The sequence below is a fragment of the Schistocerca serialis genome, chromosome 10, assembly GCF_023864345.2.
Source record: "Schistocerca serialis cubense isolate TAMUIC-IGC-003099 chromosome 10, iqSchSeri2.2, whole genome shotgun sequence".
In the NCBI taxonomy this organism is placed as follows: domain Eukaryota; kingdom Metazoa; phylum Arthropoda; class Insecta; order Orthoptera; family Acrididae; genus Schistocerca; species Schistocerca serialis.
In genome coordinates, this window is record NC_064647.1 from 118,620,541 (window position 1) to 118,641,910 (window position 21,370).

At 42.4% G+C, this 21,370-nt stretch overlaps 1 protein-coding gene across 4 annotated transcripts in view; it reads right to left on the reverse strand.

The window, feature by feature from the left end:
• The window catches only part of LOC126425019 (uncharacterized), a 334,609-nt gene that overhangs the window by 291,918 nt on the left and 21,321 nt on the right, over positions 1-21,370 (reverse strand). For all 4 annotated transcript variants that reach the window (XM_050087926.1, XM_050087928.1, XM_050087929.1 and 1 more), the window contains exon 3: positions 5,906-5,968. In XM_050087926.1, the coding sequence (XP_049943883.1) occupies positions 5,906-5,968 (63 nt within the window). The remainder of the gene's footprint in view (positions 1-5,905; positions 5,969-21,370) is intronic.

Genomic DNA, 21,370 nt, shown 5'->3' on the forward strand with positions numbered 1-21,370 from the left:
ACAACTCTCACTTCCCTCATACATTTTTCTGACTTTTCGTGTTATCTCTTTATCTATACCTTTTGCGTTCAGCACATCCCAGAGCTTGTCCCTACAGATATTGTCATACGCCTTCTCAATATCTAAAAAGGCCATGATTAAGTCCTTCCCATACTCATAGTGCCTTTCCTGCAGTTGCCTTACCGCAAATATGAGGTCCGCTGTTGATCTTCCCGGTCTGAAACCGTACTGCTCCTCTTGCAGTCTACTTTCAATACTGCTTCTTATTCTCTTCTCCAGGATCTTTTCATAGATTTTTCCACAGTGGCATAGCAGGGTGATTCCTCTGTAGTTCTCACATCTCCTTTTATCCCCTTTCTTGAAGATTGGGACTATAATTCCTTTCTTCCAATCCTCAGGAATTCGGTTCTCCTTCCACACCACCCTCAGCACTCTGTATAGCCACTGGGTTCCTACTTCTCCTGCTGCTCGTATCATATCCACTGTTACTTCGTCCCAACCTGGTGCCTTGCCCCCTTTCATCCTCTTTATGGCTTCTTCCACTTCATTCCAAGTTAGATCATCAATTTCCCCACTATTATAATCGTCTGCTGCCTTAGGCTCTCCATCGCTGTTAGTTACCCGCTTGGCGGCATTCAACAGATCTTCAAAGTACTCCTTCCAAATCTTTTTGAGCTCATGCATTTCCTCCACAACTCTTCCATTATTATCCATGATCCTCAGGCACTCGCTTCTGTCGTTCCTCTCATTTCTTACCATGGTGTAAAGTACTTTTTTGTTCCCTTCACTGTCCTCTTCTAACATTCTTGTCCATTTTTCCATCCACTTCTTCTTCTCCGCCCTTACTATGGTCTGTGCCGCTTTCTTGCTTTCCTTATATTTTACCCTAGCTTCCTCTGTTCGGGTCTGGAACCATTCTCTGAAGGCTTTGTTCTTTCGAAGTACTGCCTCTTTACATATGTAAAGACAACAGTGGATGAAAATCTAAATAAGAGTGTGTTAAGAAATTTATTAACCCCAGTAAAAAAATCTTTTGCCACAAAGCTGACAGTTGAATTTACTGTGCCACACAGCAACGTGACAGCAACTGTATCAACCAAACATTTATGGTAGAGTTGACAAGTAAGTGGTTATGTCTAGTTTTGGATGACATTATCCATTTAATTTCAAAGTTATCATTCTCAGTGTCAGTCACAAGTCCCCTCTTATATGACTGTAGTACCCAAATGTTTATTTGATGAGCACAGAAATTAATATTTCTCATATGACATCCAAGAACTCATGTAACAAAACAGTCAGTATTTTTTTGACTTCTGAAAATCACTTGAGTCGCTACCATATCTACACTTATTATTGACATTACTCTACGGAGTACCAAGCAAAACCTGTAGCTAAAGTGAGGACTAGTTCGTAGGAAGGACACTGCACACTACATCGGACATCATGTCTTCAAAATACACAGAAGTAATTTCAGGTTTGCTCCATGGAAGTGTGTTAGAACTCCTGCTGGTCATGTTACAGGGCTATTACAAATGATTGAAGCGATTTCATAAATTCACTGCAGCTCCATTCATTGACATATGGTCACGACACACTACAGATACGTAGAAAAACTCATAAAGTTTTGTTCGGCTGAAGCCGCACTTCAGGTTTCTGCCGCCAGAGCGCTCGAGAGTGCAGTGAGACAAAATGGCGACAGGAGCCGAGAAAGCGTATGTCGTGCTTGAAATGCACTCACATCAGTCAGTCATAACAGTGCAACGACACTTCAGGACGAAGTTCAACAAAGATCCACCAACTGCTAACTCCATTCGGCGATGGTATGTGCAGTTTAAAGCTTCTGGATGCCTCTGCGAGGGGAAATCAACGGGTCGGCCTGCAGTGAGCGAAGAAACGGTTGAACGCGTGCAGGCAAGTTTCCACGTAGCCCGCGGAAGTCGACGAATAAAGCAAGCAGGGAGCTAAACGTACCACAGCCGACGGTTTGGAAAATCTTACGGAAAAGGCTAAAGCAGAAGCCTTACCATTTACAATTGCTAAAAGCCCTGACACCCGATGACAAAGTCAAACGCTTTGAATTTTCGGCGCGGTTGCAACAGCTCATGGAAGAGGATGCGTTCAGTGCGAAACTTGTTTTCAGTGATGAAGCAACTTTTTTTCTTAATGGTGAAGTGAACCGACACAATGTGCGAATCTGGGCGGTAGAGAATCCTTACGCATTCGTGCAGCAAATTCGCAATTCACCAAAAGTTAACGTGTTTTGTGCAATCTCACGGTTTAAAGTTTACGGCCCCTTTATCTTCTGCAAAAAAAACGTTACAGGACACGTGAATTTGGACATGCTGGAAAATTGGCTCATGCCACAACTGGAGACCGACAGCGCCGACTTCATCTTTCAACAGGATGGTGCTACATCGCACTTCCATCACGATGCTCGGCATTTCTTAAACAGGAGATTGGAAAACCGATGGATCGGTTGTGGTGGAGAAAATGATCAGCAATTCATGTCATGGCCTCCACGCTCTCCCGACATAACCCCATATGATTTCTTTCTGTGGGGTTATGTGAAAGATTCAGTGTTTAAACCTCCTCTACCAAGAAACGTGCCAGAACTGCGAGCTCGCATCAATGATGCTTTCGAACTCATTGATGGAGACATGCTGCGCCGAGTGTGGGAGGAACTTGATTATTGGCTTGATGTCTGCCGAATCACTAAAGGGGCACGTATCGAACATTTGTGAATGCCTAAAAAAAGTTTTTGAGTTTTTGTATGTGTGTGCAAAGCATTGTGAAAATATCTCAAATAATAAAGTTATTGTAGAGCTGTGAAATCGCTTCAATCATTTGTAATAACCCTGTATATATTAATGAACTTGCAGTCAGTATTGAAATTAGCCTCAAACTTTTGGCAGATAAAGCTGTTCTCTATAACGAAGTGCCATTTGAAAAAAGCTGCACTATTTTCAGTCAGAGCATTGTCAGTTTTGAAAATGGTGCAAAAATCAGCAACTTGATTTTAAAAAATGGTTCAAATGGCTCTGAGCACTACGGGAATTAACATCTGACGTCATCAGTCCCCTAGATTTAGAACTACTTAAACCTAACTAACCTAAGGACATCACACACATCCATGCCCGAGGCAGGATTTGAACCTGCGACCGTACCAGCTGTGCAGTTGTGGATTGAAGCGTCTAGAACCACTCAGCCACAACAGCTGGCGATTTGATTTAAGCATTCAGAAACATAAAACTGTGCACTTTACAAAATGTAGTTTGCTATGACAACAATATCAATGAGTCACAACTGGAAACAGTCAACTCGTACAAATACCTTGGAGTAACAGCTTTGAAACTGACTGGTCAAAGAGGCCGAGTCATAGGTGAAGCAGGTACCAGGCTGTAGTTCATTGACAAAACACTAGGAAACACTATGTGTCAACACAGAAAATTGTTTACGAAATACCCACACAAGAAGACTGCTTAAGCATGAGGAACCTGTACCAAACACAGCTATTACTGAATACATACGACGAAGAGCAGCATGAACAGTCATAGACTTGTTCAAGCGATGGGAGAGCATCACAGATATGCTGAAAAAACTGAACTAGCGCGCACTTGAAGAAAGATGTCAATTGTTCTGTGAATGCCAGTTTCAAGAAGCAGCTTTAAATGAGGAAACTGGGAATATACTACAGCCCCACATGTACTGCTCCCATACAGATCATAAGAACAAGAATAGACTACTTACACCTCACACAGAGACATTTAACCAATCATTCTTCCTATGCTCCAGACAAGAATGAAATTGGGCGAAGCCCTAATACGTGGCACATCAGGAAGTATCCTCTGCTAAGTACTTCACAGTCATTTGTAGAGTACAGATGCAGATGTAAATGTAGACATCCACCCACTCAGGTCTGTCTTGAAAACACAATTACAAGCCCATTATCATGCTGCAGCAGTTGGAACAGTTTCTTTGTGAGGAATGATAGTCACAGCTGCAGCTGTATCTCATGCTGGTAAAAAAGTTATGTTCTATAGTGATGTCACCAACTATAATGGAGTGAGTGCAAGTTACTGTGTTATTTCTAAAATATATAAATTATCTAGCATGTGGATTGGTACTTGTTTATTGTTTAATTTATTTTAGGAACTATCAGACTGCAAGAGGGGGTGACACGCATATGAGAACAGATTATTATTACAGCAGGAAAGAGTATTTTACTGTAGCTAAGTTACTAGTGTCATTATAACAAATTGAACTTTCCAGACATGGGGAAATGTCATAGACATTATGCTGAAAAGTATAGATTTCCATTACAAAGCACCAACCAGATGCAAATTCCCATCAGAAAAGGTGCATACTGTTACGACTCGAAGTGTATCCTTGCAAAAACTTGTGGACAAAGATGTTCATTTGACAATATGGCTAGGTGAAACATGTTAAACCAGATAAGCTGCCAGAAAATGCTGGACAGATGACAGTCCAAGCACTACGGGTCATCAGCTGACGGGAAGAGGAGCTAGATTAGTTATGGTCTACGCAGGCCCTTCAAATGGTTTTGTTCCTGATGCACTTCTAGTTTTGTGGTCCAAAAAGCAGGGGGTTACCATAAAGACATGGACCACACAATTTGTTGAGTGGTTCAGGAGCCTTTTAAAACAGTTTCCTGTCTCTACTGTAATGGACAATGCTCCACATCTTTCACTGATACTGAACAAAGTCTCAACCACAAATGATTGCAAAGAAGTTATGGTGCAGAAATTAGAAATGGAAAATATTACTGTGGATATGTGTACAACAAAACTTCTTTTATATTCACTTTTTAAAGAAAATAATCCTCTGATGCTACGTATGTAGGAGACAAAATTACCGAGGAGCAGCATCATAATGCAATATGGCTGGCACCACATCACTGCCATTTCAACTACAGAGTGCTTTGATGTAAATACATACATAAGGAACAATAACAAGTCCTTTACAATAACAGCAGTGGAAAGGCTGTTGTACGAAGCTCCTGTGACTGTGGATGCAGCCTCATGGAGGAAAAAGGTTGAGAACATTGGAAAACTTGAGCAGCACAGACAATTATCAGTGACCATGAACAGCTAATGACTTGGCTTGGTGATGACAATGGTGAAGAGGGTTTTAGCACTGATTCAGACAACAGTGACGATGGGGAGCTGGTTCGAACTGCACCATAAATTCCTGAGTGACAATCTACGAATATTGGTTATTTATTGAATCACTGTCATTATAAAATGTAGGGCAAGAAGTTACAATCTCTGTATTACTTATTTTGTAAACTAGGTATGATATTGTTGTCAAGATATCAATCATCATCACATTCTTATTTTTGTACTTCTTTGCCCCATTATCAAAAGTGTGAGCTTTGTTATGCTAATATCTATATTATTTTGTGTTTGTTTATTTGCTGTTAATGTGACAGCAATTCAAAAACAAATTCTTATATAAACTGTTGCTCAACAGCTTACAGTTACGAGATGGAACTAAACCACACTGGCTGCTATGTGTATCAAGGCTACTGTTGCAACATCACTGTTTCAATACAGTATAGCCAGCCTAACTTGACATAATGCGTACTGTGCAATGTTTCGCTAGTGCAGGTATGGAAGTGTTTCGAGTAGCTCAACAATATGTTAGGTAGATGTCCCATTCTCATATAGTCCACCTATAAGCTGTGTGTGCAAACTATTGCTGCCTTACAATTGATGAAATATGATACCTTGCACTATGTCGTTTCTTTTACAGCCTCATACACTTACACTCAATGAATGTATAACCTCTCTTTTAGCACTGGCACAAAGTAAAAACACCATTATTTAATTAAAAACTGCATGAAAAATGCTAGCTCACACAGGCAGTAATAACTGGTAATACTTACAACATTTTCTTCTTTAATGTAGATCTGTTCAATTTCTGGTGGCTGGTAAGGGTCAGTTGATATCTGCAGGTAAGAAAACACAATTAGTCTACATAGATTCACACAGCTGGGAAAAATTAAATTTATGAATTATAAATTTATGTAGTTAAAATTATCTTATTTTGTCAGTTGAGACTGTCCACATCATCATTTAATGTATTATCCTACCACAAGGATTGATACTCACATGACTACTTTTTTATTAATGCCAATATCTTATCTCAATGCCTGATACTTCAAAGCATTTATCAGCTCTATCTTGGGTATGTATGCCTTATTTTAACACTAAAAGGACTGTGGCTGTCATTTTTACAGATGGTCTCCTTCAGTACACTTATTGCTTGTAAATAATTTATTCTACAATTCATTTTTGTATGACTTTTAATAAATATTTGTGAAGTACACATCTGCAAAGAATTAAGCATTTAAAACCTTTCTGAAAAGTGGCGTAATGTACCACCATCCACCATTCTGACAGGTAGGGGCGTGTGAACAACAGCTTTTAGAGTTTTCTGCAAATATAGTTGTTTGCCTTTCTTGATTAGTTTAGAGTATTCTGCAAACCTTTTATCAATGGGGAAGGAAGCTTTAGGGCACAAGTGGAACAGCTGGTGTTGACCACATTTCAGTTGCTTCATAATAGCATTTCGAAGATTTAGTTTGTCTGATGTAACATTTAAAAAAAAAATTATTTCAATGTGAGATGTTGAATCTGAAGATCCTTGACACATTTGTGAAATCTATGAATTATGTGAAGATGACACTGTAAACACTACTGATGATGTGTACTACATCCCTCACATCAATGGAATCAGCAGCTCTTCAGACAGCAACATTGCACCTACTGGACAGGAACAGGCCAAAGACAGGCAATTCAATGTTGCTTTACCTATAGCAGTTAAGTCTGTATAGCCTTTACAGCAGCAGCACCACCACGACCACCACCACCACCACCACCACCACCACCACCACCACCACCACCACCACATTTCAACGCACATTTCGGAAAGCATTATAGGACTTTGCCAAGTTCATTTCACTGTATAATAATTGGAAGTTAATTGTCTGTGTTGTAACTGAGTTATTGTGCTATACGTTTTCAAGTATGCCACACAACAGTGTGTCCATGCCCCTTCCTAACAGCATTACAGGCATTCATTGATGAGGGAAAGGAAAAACTCATGTGAAACACAAATTAATCGATTTGAAGTGGTGAAACAGCTAGCGAAGGAACAACATGGACTGCGACACGACAACTACGCAAGCTTTCCTGGATGATGGTCATCGCAGATCATCTTGAAAGCACCACTGAGACCAACAGACCATCGAAGAAGTCCATTAGAAAAGGTATATATTCTAGTACATGGATGTTACTGATACAGGATAGCGTGTGTCAAAACATGAAGTGTGCAGAAAATAGAGCATGTCAAGAAATGCGTGATGATGACTGGATCATTGGCCTTGATGCATTAGAAGCCAAAGATACCATTGAAGCTGCTATGATCGAATTCATTTTTCCGGAGTACAATGAGCAGAAATAAATTCATCGAAGTATTGCAGTTTATGTGATTTGACAAAAGGGACATACATTCCTAAAGATGAAGGACAGATCGCTTTGTACCTGCAATCCCTTTGTAGGAACCTTCTAGTGCCAATTACTTGCAGTGTTTCATTTCAAGTGAAAATATCACTGTGGATGAGCAACTGTTTCCATGAAAGGCTAGATGGCCTTCCAGTCAGTGTATGAGCAATAAACCAGACAAATTTGGAATAAAGTTTTGGCTTACAGCTGATAAAAATTCTAGTTACCTGGTGATTTGGTTTTTTACCTAGACAAAGATGAGCAGTGCCCCCACAGGTGTTTCTCTTGCAGAGCATGTTCTGATACACCTTATACACTCCTGGAAATGGAAAAAAGAACACATTGACACCAGTGTGTCAGACCCACCATACTTGCTCCGGACACTGCGAGAGGGCTGTACAAGCAATGATCACACGCACGGCACAGCGGACACACCAGGAACCGCGGTGTTGGCCGTCGAATGGCGCTAGCTGCGCAGCATTTGTGCACCGCCGCCGTCAGTGTCAGCCAGTTTGCTGTGGCATACGGAGCTCCATCGCAGTCTTTAACACTGGTAGCATGCCGCGACAGCGTGGACGTGAACCGTATGTGCAGTTGACGGACTTTGAGCGAGGGCGTATAGTGGGCATGCGGGAGGCCGGGTGGACGTACCGTCGAATTGCTCAACACGTGGGGCGTGAGGTCTCCACAGTACATCGATGTTGTCGCCAGTGGTCGGCAGAAGGTGCACGTGCCCGTCGACCTGGGACCGGACCGCAGCGACGCACGGATGCACGCCAAGACCGTAGGATCCTACGCAGTGCCGTAGGGGACCGCACCGCCACTTCCCAGCAAATTAGGGACACTGTTGCTCCTGGGGTATCGGCGAGGACCATTCGCAACCGTCTCCATGAAGCTGGGCTACGGTCCCGCACACCGTTAGGCCGTCTTCCGCTCACGCCCCAACATCGTGCAGCCCGCCTCCAGTGGTGTCGCGACAGGCGTGAATGGAGGGACGAATGGAGACGTGTCGTCTTCAGCGATGAGAGTCGCTTCTGCCTTGGTGCCAATGATGGTCGTATGCGTGTTTGGCGCCGTGCAGGTGAGCGCCACAATCAGGACTGCATACGACCGAGGCTCACAGGGCCAACACCCGGCATCATGGTGTGGGGAGCGATCTCCTACACTGGCCATACACCACTGGTGATCGTCGAGGGGACACTGAATAGTGCACGGTACATCCAAACCGTCATCGAACCCATCGTTCTACCATTCCTAGACCGGCAAGGGAACTTGCTGTTCCAACAGGACAATGCACGTCCGCATGTATCCCGTGCCACCCAACGTGCTCTAGAAGCTGTAAGTCAACTACCCTGGCCAGCAAGATCTCCGGATCTGTCCCCCATTGAGCATGTTTGGGACTGGATGAAGCGTCGTCTCACGCGGTCTGCACGTCCAGCATGAACGCTGGTCCAACTGAGGCGCCAGGTGGAAATGGCATGGCAAGCCGTTCCACAGGACTACATCCAGCATCTCTACGATCGTCTCCATGGGAGAATAGCAGCCTGCATTGCTGCGAAAGGTGGATATACACTGTACTAGTGCCGACATTGTGCATGCTCTGTTGCCTGTGTCTATGTGCCTGTGGTTCTGTCAGTGTGATCATGTGATGTATCTGACCCCAGGAATGTGTCAATAAAGTTTCCCCTTCCTGGGACAATGAATTCACGTGTTCTTATTTCAATTTCCAGGAGTGTATGACACATTGTCTTCATAGGAAGAAATATTATACATGACAAATTTTTCACAGCCAAATGCCTTGTAGAAAGTTTGAAATGTAATAGTACAAGCATTATAGGCACAGTGAAGAAATCTAGAAAGGAAATTCCTCAACCAGCAGAATCTGATGCAGCACCTTTGTGCACAACTACAATGATCAGCCAGAAAACTTTAACCACTGACCTAGTATTGATATAAACCCATCCAGGTAACAGCAGTGTTATCTGGGAGGCATGACTGCTAGTCAGACACACACACGGTGCATGTTCTCTAAGTGAGAGTGTTGTCCATGTGTAGAATGGGGAACGCGCACGATCAATCCGAGTTTGACTGAGGGCAGACTGTGATGGCCTGGAGGCACAACATGAGCATTTTGGAAACTGCATGATTTGTCATGTGTTCAAGGAGTGCTATGATGATCGTCTCCAACATGTGGTGAATCCAACGTGAAACTACATCCAGACATCGTAGGGTTTGATGGCCATCTCTCATTACTGATGTTGGACATCGTATGCTGTGCAGACTGGTAAAACAGGACACGTGGCAAACTGTGGTGGAACTAACATCAGACTTTAATGCTGGCCAAAGTATAAGTGCATGTGAACACATAGTATACTAAACACTCCCAACGATAGGCCCTCACAGCTAACAGGCCATTTGTGTGGCAATATTAACACCACAACATTGGCAACTATGACTGAAATGGGCACGTGGCCATCAGCACTGGATGTTGGAACAGTGGGGCAACATATATGGTCTGACGAATCCCGATACCTTCTTCATACCGATGGGAGGACGCAGATCTGTCGTCTTCCAGGGGAACAGCTCCTTGACACCTGTACTGCAGGACAGAGACAAGCTGATGGTGGCTACATTATGCTCAAGGGAACATTCCTGTCAGCATCTGGGGGCCCAGTGGAGCTCATACAAAGCACCACGAAGGTCAATGAGTATTGTACACAGGTTGCAGACCACATACATCCCTTCATGGCAATCATGTTTCCTGGCCGCAGTGGCATTTTTCAACAAGACAATGTTAGATCCATGAGTAAAGCACATTGTTAATACCGAAATGGGCAACCATTAATAACAAAAGAGCCGATAGTAAGCATGATGCAAGGAGCTGCAGATCAGGAAGCAGGCGGCCGATGCCAGGCTGACGGGCAGCTGCACTTGATAATGAGCTACAATCTACAAACACACAAAGAGAGCTTTATAAACACTGGAATTAAATTTACTAGGCAAACAGCACTTCTGGAGAGAGGGAGAGAGAGAGAGAGAGAGAGAGAGAGAGAGAGAGAGAGAGAGCCTTCTGGTGGGGACAGCACTATGTCACGAGATGCTAACAAAGGACTTAGGACACAGTGCGTGACATTTTAAAGAGAGGCATCTCACCCCTCCATCCAGCCTCTGAAGAGCCAGTGAAAAATAGTGCACATTTAAAGCCAATAAGGAGGCAAGTAGCCTTCGATATTAAGTGATGGTAATAGCTGGTGGGGTCAAAGGGGAGATGTGAACAAAACTCGGGAGCAGGATGCTCCAGAGGAGATTGTGACAGAGTGTGCTACAGAAAAGTTTGAAGATAGACTGACATGAGGTGCTCCTGGCAGGCAGCTGGGAAAGTCATATCTCATTGCAGGATTAGCAACAGGAGCTGATGGGCATACAGGCAGTAGCCGTGGGACTCTTTCAGTTTAGAATGATAAACATTTGTGGAGAGTTACTTCAGTTATCTCCCGGCCTTTTACCTTTCACACCAGAATTTGTAGCATCTTAGCTAGGCCAACAGTCTCCCTCTCATTACAATCAAACTGTGAAGCCTTTTGTTAGGAACTGTGTCACTCAATCCCAGGCAAAACCCATGTTTGGAATGTGGCGATAATGCACTTTGTCACAAGGCCAGGAGTGTGATGGAGTAGTTCTATAAACACAGTCATTAGTTCCAATTTATGTGCTGACTGAACCTAGAACCTAGATCTGAACCCAATCGAACACATCTGCGATGTGATAGAACATGGCGTCAGAGTTCATCACACCACATCCTGGAATTTAAAGGACATAGGTGACGTGTGTGTGTGTGTGTGTGTGTGTGTGTGTGTGTGTGTGTGTGTGTGTGTGCGCGCGCGCGGATGTGGCACCACCTCCTTCCAGCGACCCACCAAGGCCTCATTGCTTCCATGCCACAATGTGTCACTGCTATTATCCGTGTCAAAGGCAGACATACCAGCTATTAGGTCATAATGTTCTGGCACCTCAGTATGTACATCATAATTCAGGTGACATGAGTCTAACATGCTACTGGGGAAAAAGAATAAAAATGTGCTTGTTTTGAGTTCAATGCATAACAAAGTTACTATAAAGTATGGATGTCACAGATGGCCCATGCATATTTTCTTCAATACATTGGATTATGCCACTATTAATGCATAGGCATTCTACAAGGAAGTAGCAGGCAAAAAAGTAAGCAGACATCAGTTTATACACAAGTTGGCAGATAAGTAAAATAGTACCATAACATAGCAATGTTCACAATATTATGAACAAAGTGAAGCAAGTGTGCTTGTGGACAATTTTTGAGCAATACTGAAAACACACACAGCAGATTATTATACAGGGTGAGTCACGGGAATAGGTTCATGCTTTGAAGGATGATAGTATTAGTGATTTTGAACAAAAAGCCTTGCATGGACATGTGCCCTATTCCAAATGGTTTCCGAGATAGAACACATTAAATGTACATTGTTATTTGGTCTATCTTCTGTATTATTCAGACACTGTTACTATTTATTGCACACCACAGCAGTGAAGAAGAAACTGCGATGAACAATTTGATACAGGACACTTCTGGTCTATCAAGTCGGGAAACTACATCAAACTGGCCTACAAAAGTACCCACATTACAGTGCATGTACATTGCATGAGATTTTCAACATTCTCATGCTCTCATCATGCAAACTATTATCCTAGCAAAAAAATGAATAGGGCCATTTTGTAGGAAAATTAATGTAGTTTAGTTTTGTACTGCAACACATTTTCACAGGAGCATGCAGTTTCTGAGTTTTTCAAGAGAGAGGTACATAAATGATAGTAATTATGTGTTCTATCTCAGAAACCATTTGAAATAGGGCATATGTTCACATGAAGCTTTTTTGTTCAGAATTACTAATACTATCAACCCTCAAAGCATTTAACTTATCTCCTGACTCACCCTGTATACTGTGCTATTCAAAATTTTATATTACAACACATTTTCCTAAAAAAAAGTTATCCATTTCACATTTTGTTATATATTTGGATTAATTCTTAGTACAAAATGTTCATTTCACCATGTAATTTTTCAGAAAAAATGAAACTATATCCTGGTAAACTGGATAAATAGTATGAAACAAACTGGTAGACATCCAAATTTGTTTACTATTTTAAAAAGGCAAATAAAACTGCACCCATAAAAATGGTGGGTTAATCATACTAGACAGACCACAACCGCCAGTCTTTCTATTGCTAAACTGAGATCATTTTCTGACAACTGCACAACGCCCCCCCCCCCCCCCCCCACACACACACACACACCCTCTCTGCATCATGTGCCACAATGTAAACTACAGAGCTGTTAACACACTTTAGTCTAAATTGATGTACTATATAAGAATCGGCGTATGAATCAATTTTACACAATGTTGTATGCCTGCTTTTCTACATATTGAAAATATGGGATGGAATAACAATGCCAATATGATTTAGAATGGTTTCTAACTCATGACATAAAGCAGGCATGGAGCAGAAGACAGGCAGATTAGAGTATAGTGTTGGATAATATAATAACACACACACGTACAGAAACGGAGGACGGAGGGGTGGGGGGGGGGGGGGGGGGGATGTATCTCCAGACATAGTGGCCCAACAGTTCTGGGAATCAGAACAGCATATATCTCTCTCTCTCTCTCTCTCTCTCTCTCTCTCTCTCTCTCTCTCTCTCTCTCTCTGTGTGTGTGTGTGTGTGTGTGTGTGTGTGTGTGTGTGTGTGTGTGTGTAAACAGCATCTGTTTATAGCCCTAACTGGTGAGAGCTGGATTAGACATTACAAGTATGAAATAACTGTGTAGTAACATTAATTTCTGCTAGATTAATCAAATATTTATGCACATGGAAACTTTTACAAATACTAAACTAACTGATATTGCACATATCTAACGTATATGAGATATGCTAAGTGAAACTTTAAATCTGCAGTTATTCATAAATTGAAATGAAACTGACGAAGAGATCACAGCCATGCAGTGACTGAAACCCAGATCCATTGTTTTTTAGTGCCATTCTGTCACTAACTGAGCCATTGTTTTGTTGTGTTTTACGGTGCAAAAACAACTGGGGTCATACACGTACAAATCAAAACTACAGAACACAAAAACAGAGAGGCATTAAAAAATGACTAAGTCAATCCCAATCAACATAAGAGAAGACAGCTAAAAACAGTGATGTGGAGAAAGCACTACAAAAGACACCACACAGAAACAGAGGTCCAGATCTAAAAATTAAATGGCCTTTGCCATATTGCTATAACGGATAAAAAGTAAAACACGGTCAACAGATCGTGCATCAATTGCTAAAACAGCTGATAACTTAAGACGGCAAATCCAAGTGGGAACATAAACGGTTAAAAAGCGGGTACTCCGTCAGGAAGTGGCGGACAGTTAAAACTTGGGTTCAAAGTATACAAAGTGATGGGGGAGAGCCACTTATCAAATGGTGATGGCTAAAAAGGCAGTGCCCAATACACAACCTAGTTAAAATGATCTCCTTCCGGTGGGAGGGCCAAGAGGAGGTTATCCGTGCTGCTGGGAGAGGATTAATGATCCAGAGCTTATTGCCTTGAAGGGAGGACCAATGGTGAAGAGAAAGTGACACCATCTCCTGACAGGCGGCAACACAGAGATCATTGGAGGGAATATAGGAACTAGTGGACTGAGGTACAAGGACTGCAGACTTGGCAGCAGTGTCAGTGGCCTCGTTTCCTGGCAGACCAACGTGACCAGGAATCCGCATAAACAATATAGTGGCTCAACCAAGAGTGAGCAAGTCAAGTGACAGGTTTCCTGGATCCGTTGCACCAAGGGATGGGCGGTGTACAGCACACACAGACTTTGAAGGGTGCTGAGAGAGTCTGAGCTGAAGACACAATTAAAAAGTCTGTGTCGCTGGAAGTACTCTGTGGCCTGATACAGGCCGAAGACCTCAGCTGTAAACACTGAGCAGTGTGCCAGAAGCCGATATCGAAAAACATTGGTGCCAATGACAAAGGCACGCCCGATGCCACAGTCAGTCTGAGAGCCATCAGTATACACAAAGGTACTATCGCAAAGTTCCATTCAAAGGTCGTGAAACTGAAGGTGATAGAGCAAGGCTGGAGTTGTGTCCTTAGGAAGCAAATGAAGGCCAAGGTTAACAAGGACCACTTCATGAAGCCAGGAGGATCCTGCTCCACGTGGTCCACAGAAGCATTGGCTTGCTGGGGCTGTTGGTCTGTGGAGTCCAGTGCAGAAAAACAGTTGGTGGTGCGTGCTGGAGACATGGAGGCTAGCTGGGCTAAGGCATCACATGGCAACACTGTTGAAGAGGATCTTCGAGTCGGCGAAGGAGAAGACCGTTTGCCTTTGTTGGACTGCTTCGATCCTTTCTGGTTAGCAGAGGAGGACTCAGATGCTGGTTGGCTGGAAGGATGTAAGAAGTCTTCACACTAGCACTACTACTGTCATTTCCGGCCTACCAGCTACAGCTGGTTGCATCGCCACTTGAGGTGAGAGTTTGATGGATTGTTGCACAGCTGGACAAGGGGATGGCGATGCTACTTTGACACTGGGCAATTCCACAACCTCAGAGCTGAAATTGAGGTTGCATGTCTGCGGGGCCATGTCCTTCATGGAGCAAAGGGTAGCAAGAACAGAACTGTAAGTACCAGGTGAGAGAAAGGAGGGTTTGCGACTAGCCCATAACTTGCGAGCGACTGGGTAAGCCACTTTTTCCTTTACCTGAATCTCCTGGGCAGCTTGCTCATCAAGATACATGGAACAAACCCAAGAGGCGGCGGCATGGCCACCATTGCAGTTGATACAGTGGGGAGGAGATGGACAATCACCCTCGGGAGGATCCCTACCACAGGTTATGCATTTGTCTGGGTGTCAACAAGATGTTCTTCTATGGTTGAAATGATAACATTGGTATCAGTGCATCGGGTTTCGGAATGTACTGTCAGACTGTAATAATTTCAGAACCTGCTTTGATCTTGGACAGAAGGACCACCCTATCAATGGTGAGAAAAAGAGTTTGTGTGGGCACTAAGGCAGAATCTAAAATTTTCCTCACCCGATGGACAGCAATGACACCCTGATCAGAGAGGTAGGATTGGATTTCGGCCTCGCTCAGACCGTCAAGCAGTCAGAGCATCCTCATGCAGTTTGGAATTCCTGGGTGATGGTCTGGATAGCTATCTGCTTATTACACATTATGACCCTCTTCAACTGTCGGCAGTCTCTATCAGTCAACAGACGAGGTCGGCCTGTACACTTTTGTACTGTACATTTCCACTTCATTATCACATCAGAAACAGTGGACCTAGGGATATTTAGGAGTGTGGAAATCTCGCATACAGATGTATGACACACATGACACCAAATCACCTGACCATGTTTGAAGTCCGTGAGTTCCGTGGAGTGCCACATTCTGCTCTCTCACTATGTCTAATCACTATTGAGGTCACTGATATGGAGTACCTGGCAGTAGGTGGCAGCACAGTACACCTAACATGAGAAACATGTTTTGGGGGTGTCCGGATACTTTTGATCACATAGTGTAAGGGCACAGGGAGGAAGAGGAAAGAGAGGAACCTCAAACACCGAAGTGGAGGAAGGATAGGAGAAGGTGAATGATGAGAGAAAGAAGAAATGAAAAACAGTGGTGAGACTGTTCTCATGTCAGTGACGGACAATGCAGAACATTCCCAATAACACCCCAGACATGTTCCCTAAGGGAGGGAAAAAAGAATAGCAAGAAGATAGACACACAGAACAGAAGGGAAAAGATGCTGTTAAGGCTGGGGCCTTGTGGTAGCCAAGCATGAACCCGACAAAGTGTGGCGAGCCCCCTGGGGGCACTAATTGAGCCATTAAATTACAGGACATGGTCTACATGCTCTGCTACAGTTTTTCTTGTCACTACATTTTGAATTGTAATTTATGTAATTATTCATATTAATGTAACTATTTTATTAGGGCGCAGGAGAGAGATCAGAAATACATAACTGATAATTTTTATTTTGGTTGGAGCAACAATTGTGGCAAATTTTTTTTAATGATGTGGCTGCCATTTGACTGCAATAATTTTTATTTTATTGTTGTAGATCCACATTTTTCAAATATAAGAACTTATTTATACATCAAAAGACATCAGGCTGGTACGAAATACAAATCCTTGATAAAAAATATATCTGGTTGCCTAGGCCAGATCTGTCAGTAGTAAAAGTGAGAACATCTCCAAAACACCTAAATATATGGCTGATTTCCATTTCTGGACCCTACATAACAGTTGTTATATGAAACTGCAGACCAATGAACAGGTATGTGCCACACCATGTTTACTGGTTAGCAGTTTCATATAACAGCTGTGTTATAGGGTCCAGAAATGGAAATCTGCAATATATTTAGGTGTAATCAAACAGTGGAAAATCCAGGATAGAATAATGAAAACATTATGAAGATGATAGTTGCTACTCAACATACGGTACAGTAGAGATGCCGAGTCACAGATAGGCACAATGATAAGTCTGTTAAACATGTGAGCTTTCGGCCAAAAAGGCTTTCATTGGAATTACACACACACACACACACACACACACACACACACACACACACACACACACACACCAGCACCAGTGTCTCTGGTTGCCGCGAAAGCTTACTTGTTGACAGTCTTTCCATTCTGCCTATCTACAACTCAGCATATCTGATATATGGTGAGTAGCAATTGTTGTTGTTGTGGTCTTCAGTCCTGAGACTGGTTTGATGCAGCTCTCCATGCTACTCTATCCTGTGAAAGCTTCTTCATCTCCCAGTACCTACTGCAACCTACATCCTTCTGAATCTGCTTAGTGTATTCATCTCTTGGTCTCCCTCTACGATTTTTACCCTCCATGCTGCCCTCCAATGCTAAATTTGTGATCCCTTGATGCTTCAAAACCTGTCCTACCAACCGATCCCTTCTTCTAGTCAAGTTGTGCCACAAACTTCTCTTCGCCCCAATCCTATTCAATACCTCCTCATTAGTTAGGTGATCTACCCACCTTATCTTCAGCATTCTTCTGTAGCACCACATTTCGAAAGCTTCTATTCTCTTCTTGTCCAAACTAGTTATCGTCCATGTTTCACTTCCATACATGGCTACACTCCATACAAATACTTTAAGAAACGACTTCCTGACACTTAAATCTATACGCGATGTTAACAAATTTCTCTTCTTCAGAAACGATTTCCTTGCCATTGCCAGCCTACATTTTATATCCTCTCTACTTCGACCATCATCAGTTATTTTACTCCCTAAATAGCAAAACTCCTTTACTACTTTAAGTGTCTCATTTCCTAATCTAATTCCCTCAGCGTCACCAGATTTAATTTCACTACATTCCATTATCCTCGTTTTGCTTTTGTTGATGTTGATCTTATATCCTCCTTTCAAGACACTGTCCATTCCGTTCAACTGCTCTTCCAAGTCCTTTGCTGTCTCTGACAGAATTACGTCATCGGCGAACCTCAAAGTTTTTACTTCTTCTCCATGAATTTTAATACCTACTCCGAATTTTTCTTTTGTTTCCTTTACTGCTTGCTCAATATACAGATTGAATAACATCGGGGAGAGGCTACAACCCTGTCTCACTCCTTTCCCAACCACTGCTTCCCTTTCATGTCCCTCGACTCTTATAACTGCCATCTGATTTCTGTACAAATTGTAAATAGCCTTTCGCTCCCTGTATTTTATACCTGCCACCTTCAGAATTCGAAAGAGAGTATTCCAGTTAACATTGTCAAAAGCTTTCTCTAAGTCTACAAATGCTAGAAACGTAGGTTTGCCTTTTCTTAATCTTTCTTCTAAGATAAGTTGTAAGGTTAGTATTGCCTCACGTGTTCCAACATTTCTACGGAATCCAAACTGATCTTCCCCGAGGTCCGCTTCTACCAGTTTTTCCATTCGTCTGTAAAGAATTCGCGTAGTATTTTGCAGCTGTGACTTATTAAACTGATAGTTCGGTAATTTTCACATCTGTCAACACCTGCTTTCTTTGGGATTGGAATTATTATATTCTTCTTGAAGTCTGAGGGTATTTCGCCTGTCTCATACATCTTGCTCACCATGGTACAGTTTTGTCAGAACTGGCTCTCCCAAGGCCATCAGTAGTTGTAATGGAATGTTGTCTACTCCCGGGGCCTTGTTTCGACTCAGGTCTTTCAGTGCTCTGTCAAACTCTTCACGCAGTATCTTATCTCCCATTTCGTCTTCATCTACATCCTCTTCCATTTCCATAATATTGTCCTCAAGTACATCGCCCTTGTATAAACCCTCAATATACTCCTTCCACCTTTCTGCCTTCCCTTCTTTGCTTAGAACTGGGTTTCCATCTGAGCTCTTAATATTCATACAAGTGGTTCTCTTCTCTCCAAAGGTCTCTTTAATTTTCCTGTAGGCAGTATCTATCTTACCCCTAGTGAGACAAGCCTCTACATCCTTACATTTGTCCTCTAGCCTTCCCTGCTGAGCCATTTTGAACTTCCTGTCGATCTCATTTTTGAGACGTTTGTATTCCTTTTTGCCTGCTTCATTTACTGCATTTTTATATTTTCTCCTTTCATCAATTAAATTCAATATTTGTTCTGTTACCCAAGGATTTCTATTAGACCTCGCCTTTTTACCTACTTGATCGTCTGCTGCCTTCACTACTTCATCTCTCAGAGCTACCCATTCTTCTTCTACTGTATTTCTTTCCCCCATTCCTGTCAATTGTTCCCTTATGCTCTCCCTGAAACTCTCTACAACCTCTGGTTCTTTCAGTTTATCCAGGTCCCATCTCCTTAGATTCCCACCTTTTTGCAGTTTCTTCAGTTTCAATCTGCCCCTGGAAATGTCTTACAATTTAAAACCTGGTTCCTAAATCTCGGTCTTACCATTATATAATCTATCTGATACCTTTTAGTATCTCCATGATTCTTCCAGGTATACAACCTTCTTTTATGATTCTTGAACCCTCTTCCTTCTCCTTTAACCCTCCTGCCTGAAGAAGAAGCCAATTATCCATTTCATAATACTGCCATATGTTCTGTGCACGTTAATGGATGCTACCAGTGCTGGTGCACCGAGACAGTTCCCAACTGGCACCATGGGGGGGACTTTGAAGTTTGCCTCCAATCACTAGCATTGTCATTATTTCATCCTAGATTTTCCATTATTTGATTATGCCTAAATATATTGCAGATTTTGTGGTAGTCATGCCAAAGTAAAAGACCAAACAGTGGGAAATGACACGTCACCACCCAGCTGTTACGTAAACACTGTTCAGCCTTTTACATAGGCATGACTACCACCAAATTATCAGTTAGGATGATGGGCATAGGCAGAGGGTGTCAACTGGCAGCACACAACATCATGTTGCAGAGCATGCTCTACAACATGACAATCTGGACCTTGGTCCCTGTTTCACCACACACACCACCTGGATTCTTCCCCCCAGACACCAGTTTTTGAGTACTCCGCAGGTGGGAACTTGTGCTACAACATGTCCTTGGTTCTTGCCACCCACCTGACCTTCATTTGTGTTAATTTCTTCCCTCTCAGCATTTCTTCAAAGTAACAACGTCTTTTTTCCACTCTGCTTTAGTTTTCTACCTCTTTCATTTTCTTACCTGTCTATTTTTTGCCATCCCCCTCCCATCTCTGTTACATGCAATGCACTTAGCTTTCCACTCTTATTAACTTGTACACAATGTTTTAGCAGTAACCTCTGTCTTGCATATTACCCTGTCTTACACCTTTAAGCTCTCACAGTTTCAAATCTGTCCGGTACAGTCCTCAACAATCAATCTGTCCTCCTCATCCCATCTAGTAAGTCTCCCCTGGCCCACAGTTGTGGGTAACTTTTCTGAAATCTACCCATTTTCCTAGACCTCTCCAGTCCTTTTCCTTTCACCCCTCTTCCTTCTCCTTTAACCCTCCTGCCTGAAGAAGAAGCCACTGGCTACCTAAGCTTGCCTAATTATAACATTCTTTAATTTGTGTGTTCTGCCGCTGCTTGGTGGGTAGATTTTTTATTTAGCTACTTACATAATATTGTTAAAAACTTTATTATGTGTATAGTTAATGAATCTAGTACTCAATAACAAAGTTTGTGCTGTTCTGAAACTTCCTGGTGGATTAAAACTACATGCCAGACTGGGACTCAAAACTAGAACCTTGCTTTTTGGCAAGAAAAACCAGTACTTACTGAATTAGCCACGTATGACTAATGATCTGCTCACACTGATTATTTCCAAGTGTGCTACTGCAGCACGGTTATGCATGAGAACTTGGTATTAGCAGAACTGAAGTTGAGAAGGCAAGTCACGAGTTGTATTTGCACAGTTAAACAGATTAGAACATTGTCCACAAAAAGTCTAGATTCAGGTTCAAGTCCTAGTGCAGTATTCCTGTCAATAGTTGCAAATTAATCTTACTATGTTTCTGTGTGGCACTTCTTAAAGCAGTTTTCTGGGTGAAGTCCTCCCACTACATACCTGACACTCAGAAATTGGTTTTGATTTTCAAAGAGAGAAGATAAAAACGAATGCATGTCAATCCCAAACGAAAGAATAGAATACAGCTAAAAACAGGGAGAAAGATCTCTAAAATATGCCATTGAGAAACGGAGGTCCAGAACTAAGACTTAAATGGCCTTCACCATACTGCTACAACAGATAAAAAGTAAAACGTGGTTGACAGCCCATGCGTCATTCGCTAAAACGGCTGGTAACTCAGATGACGGACACAAACAAGAATGTAAGTGATTAAAAAAA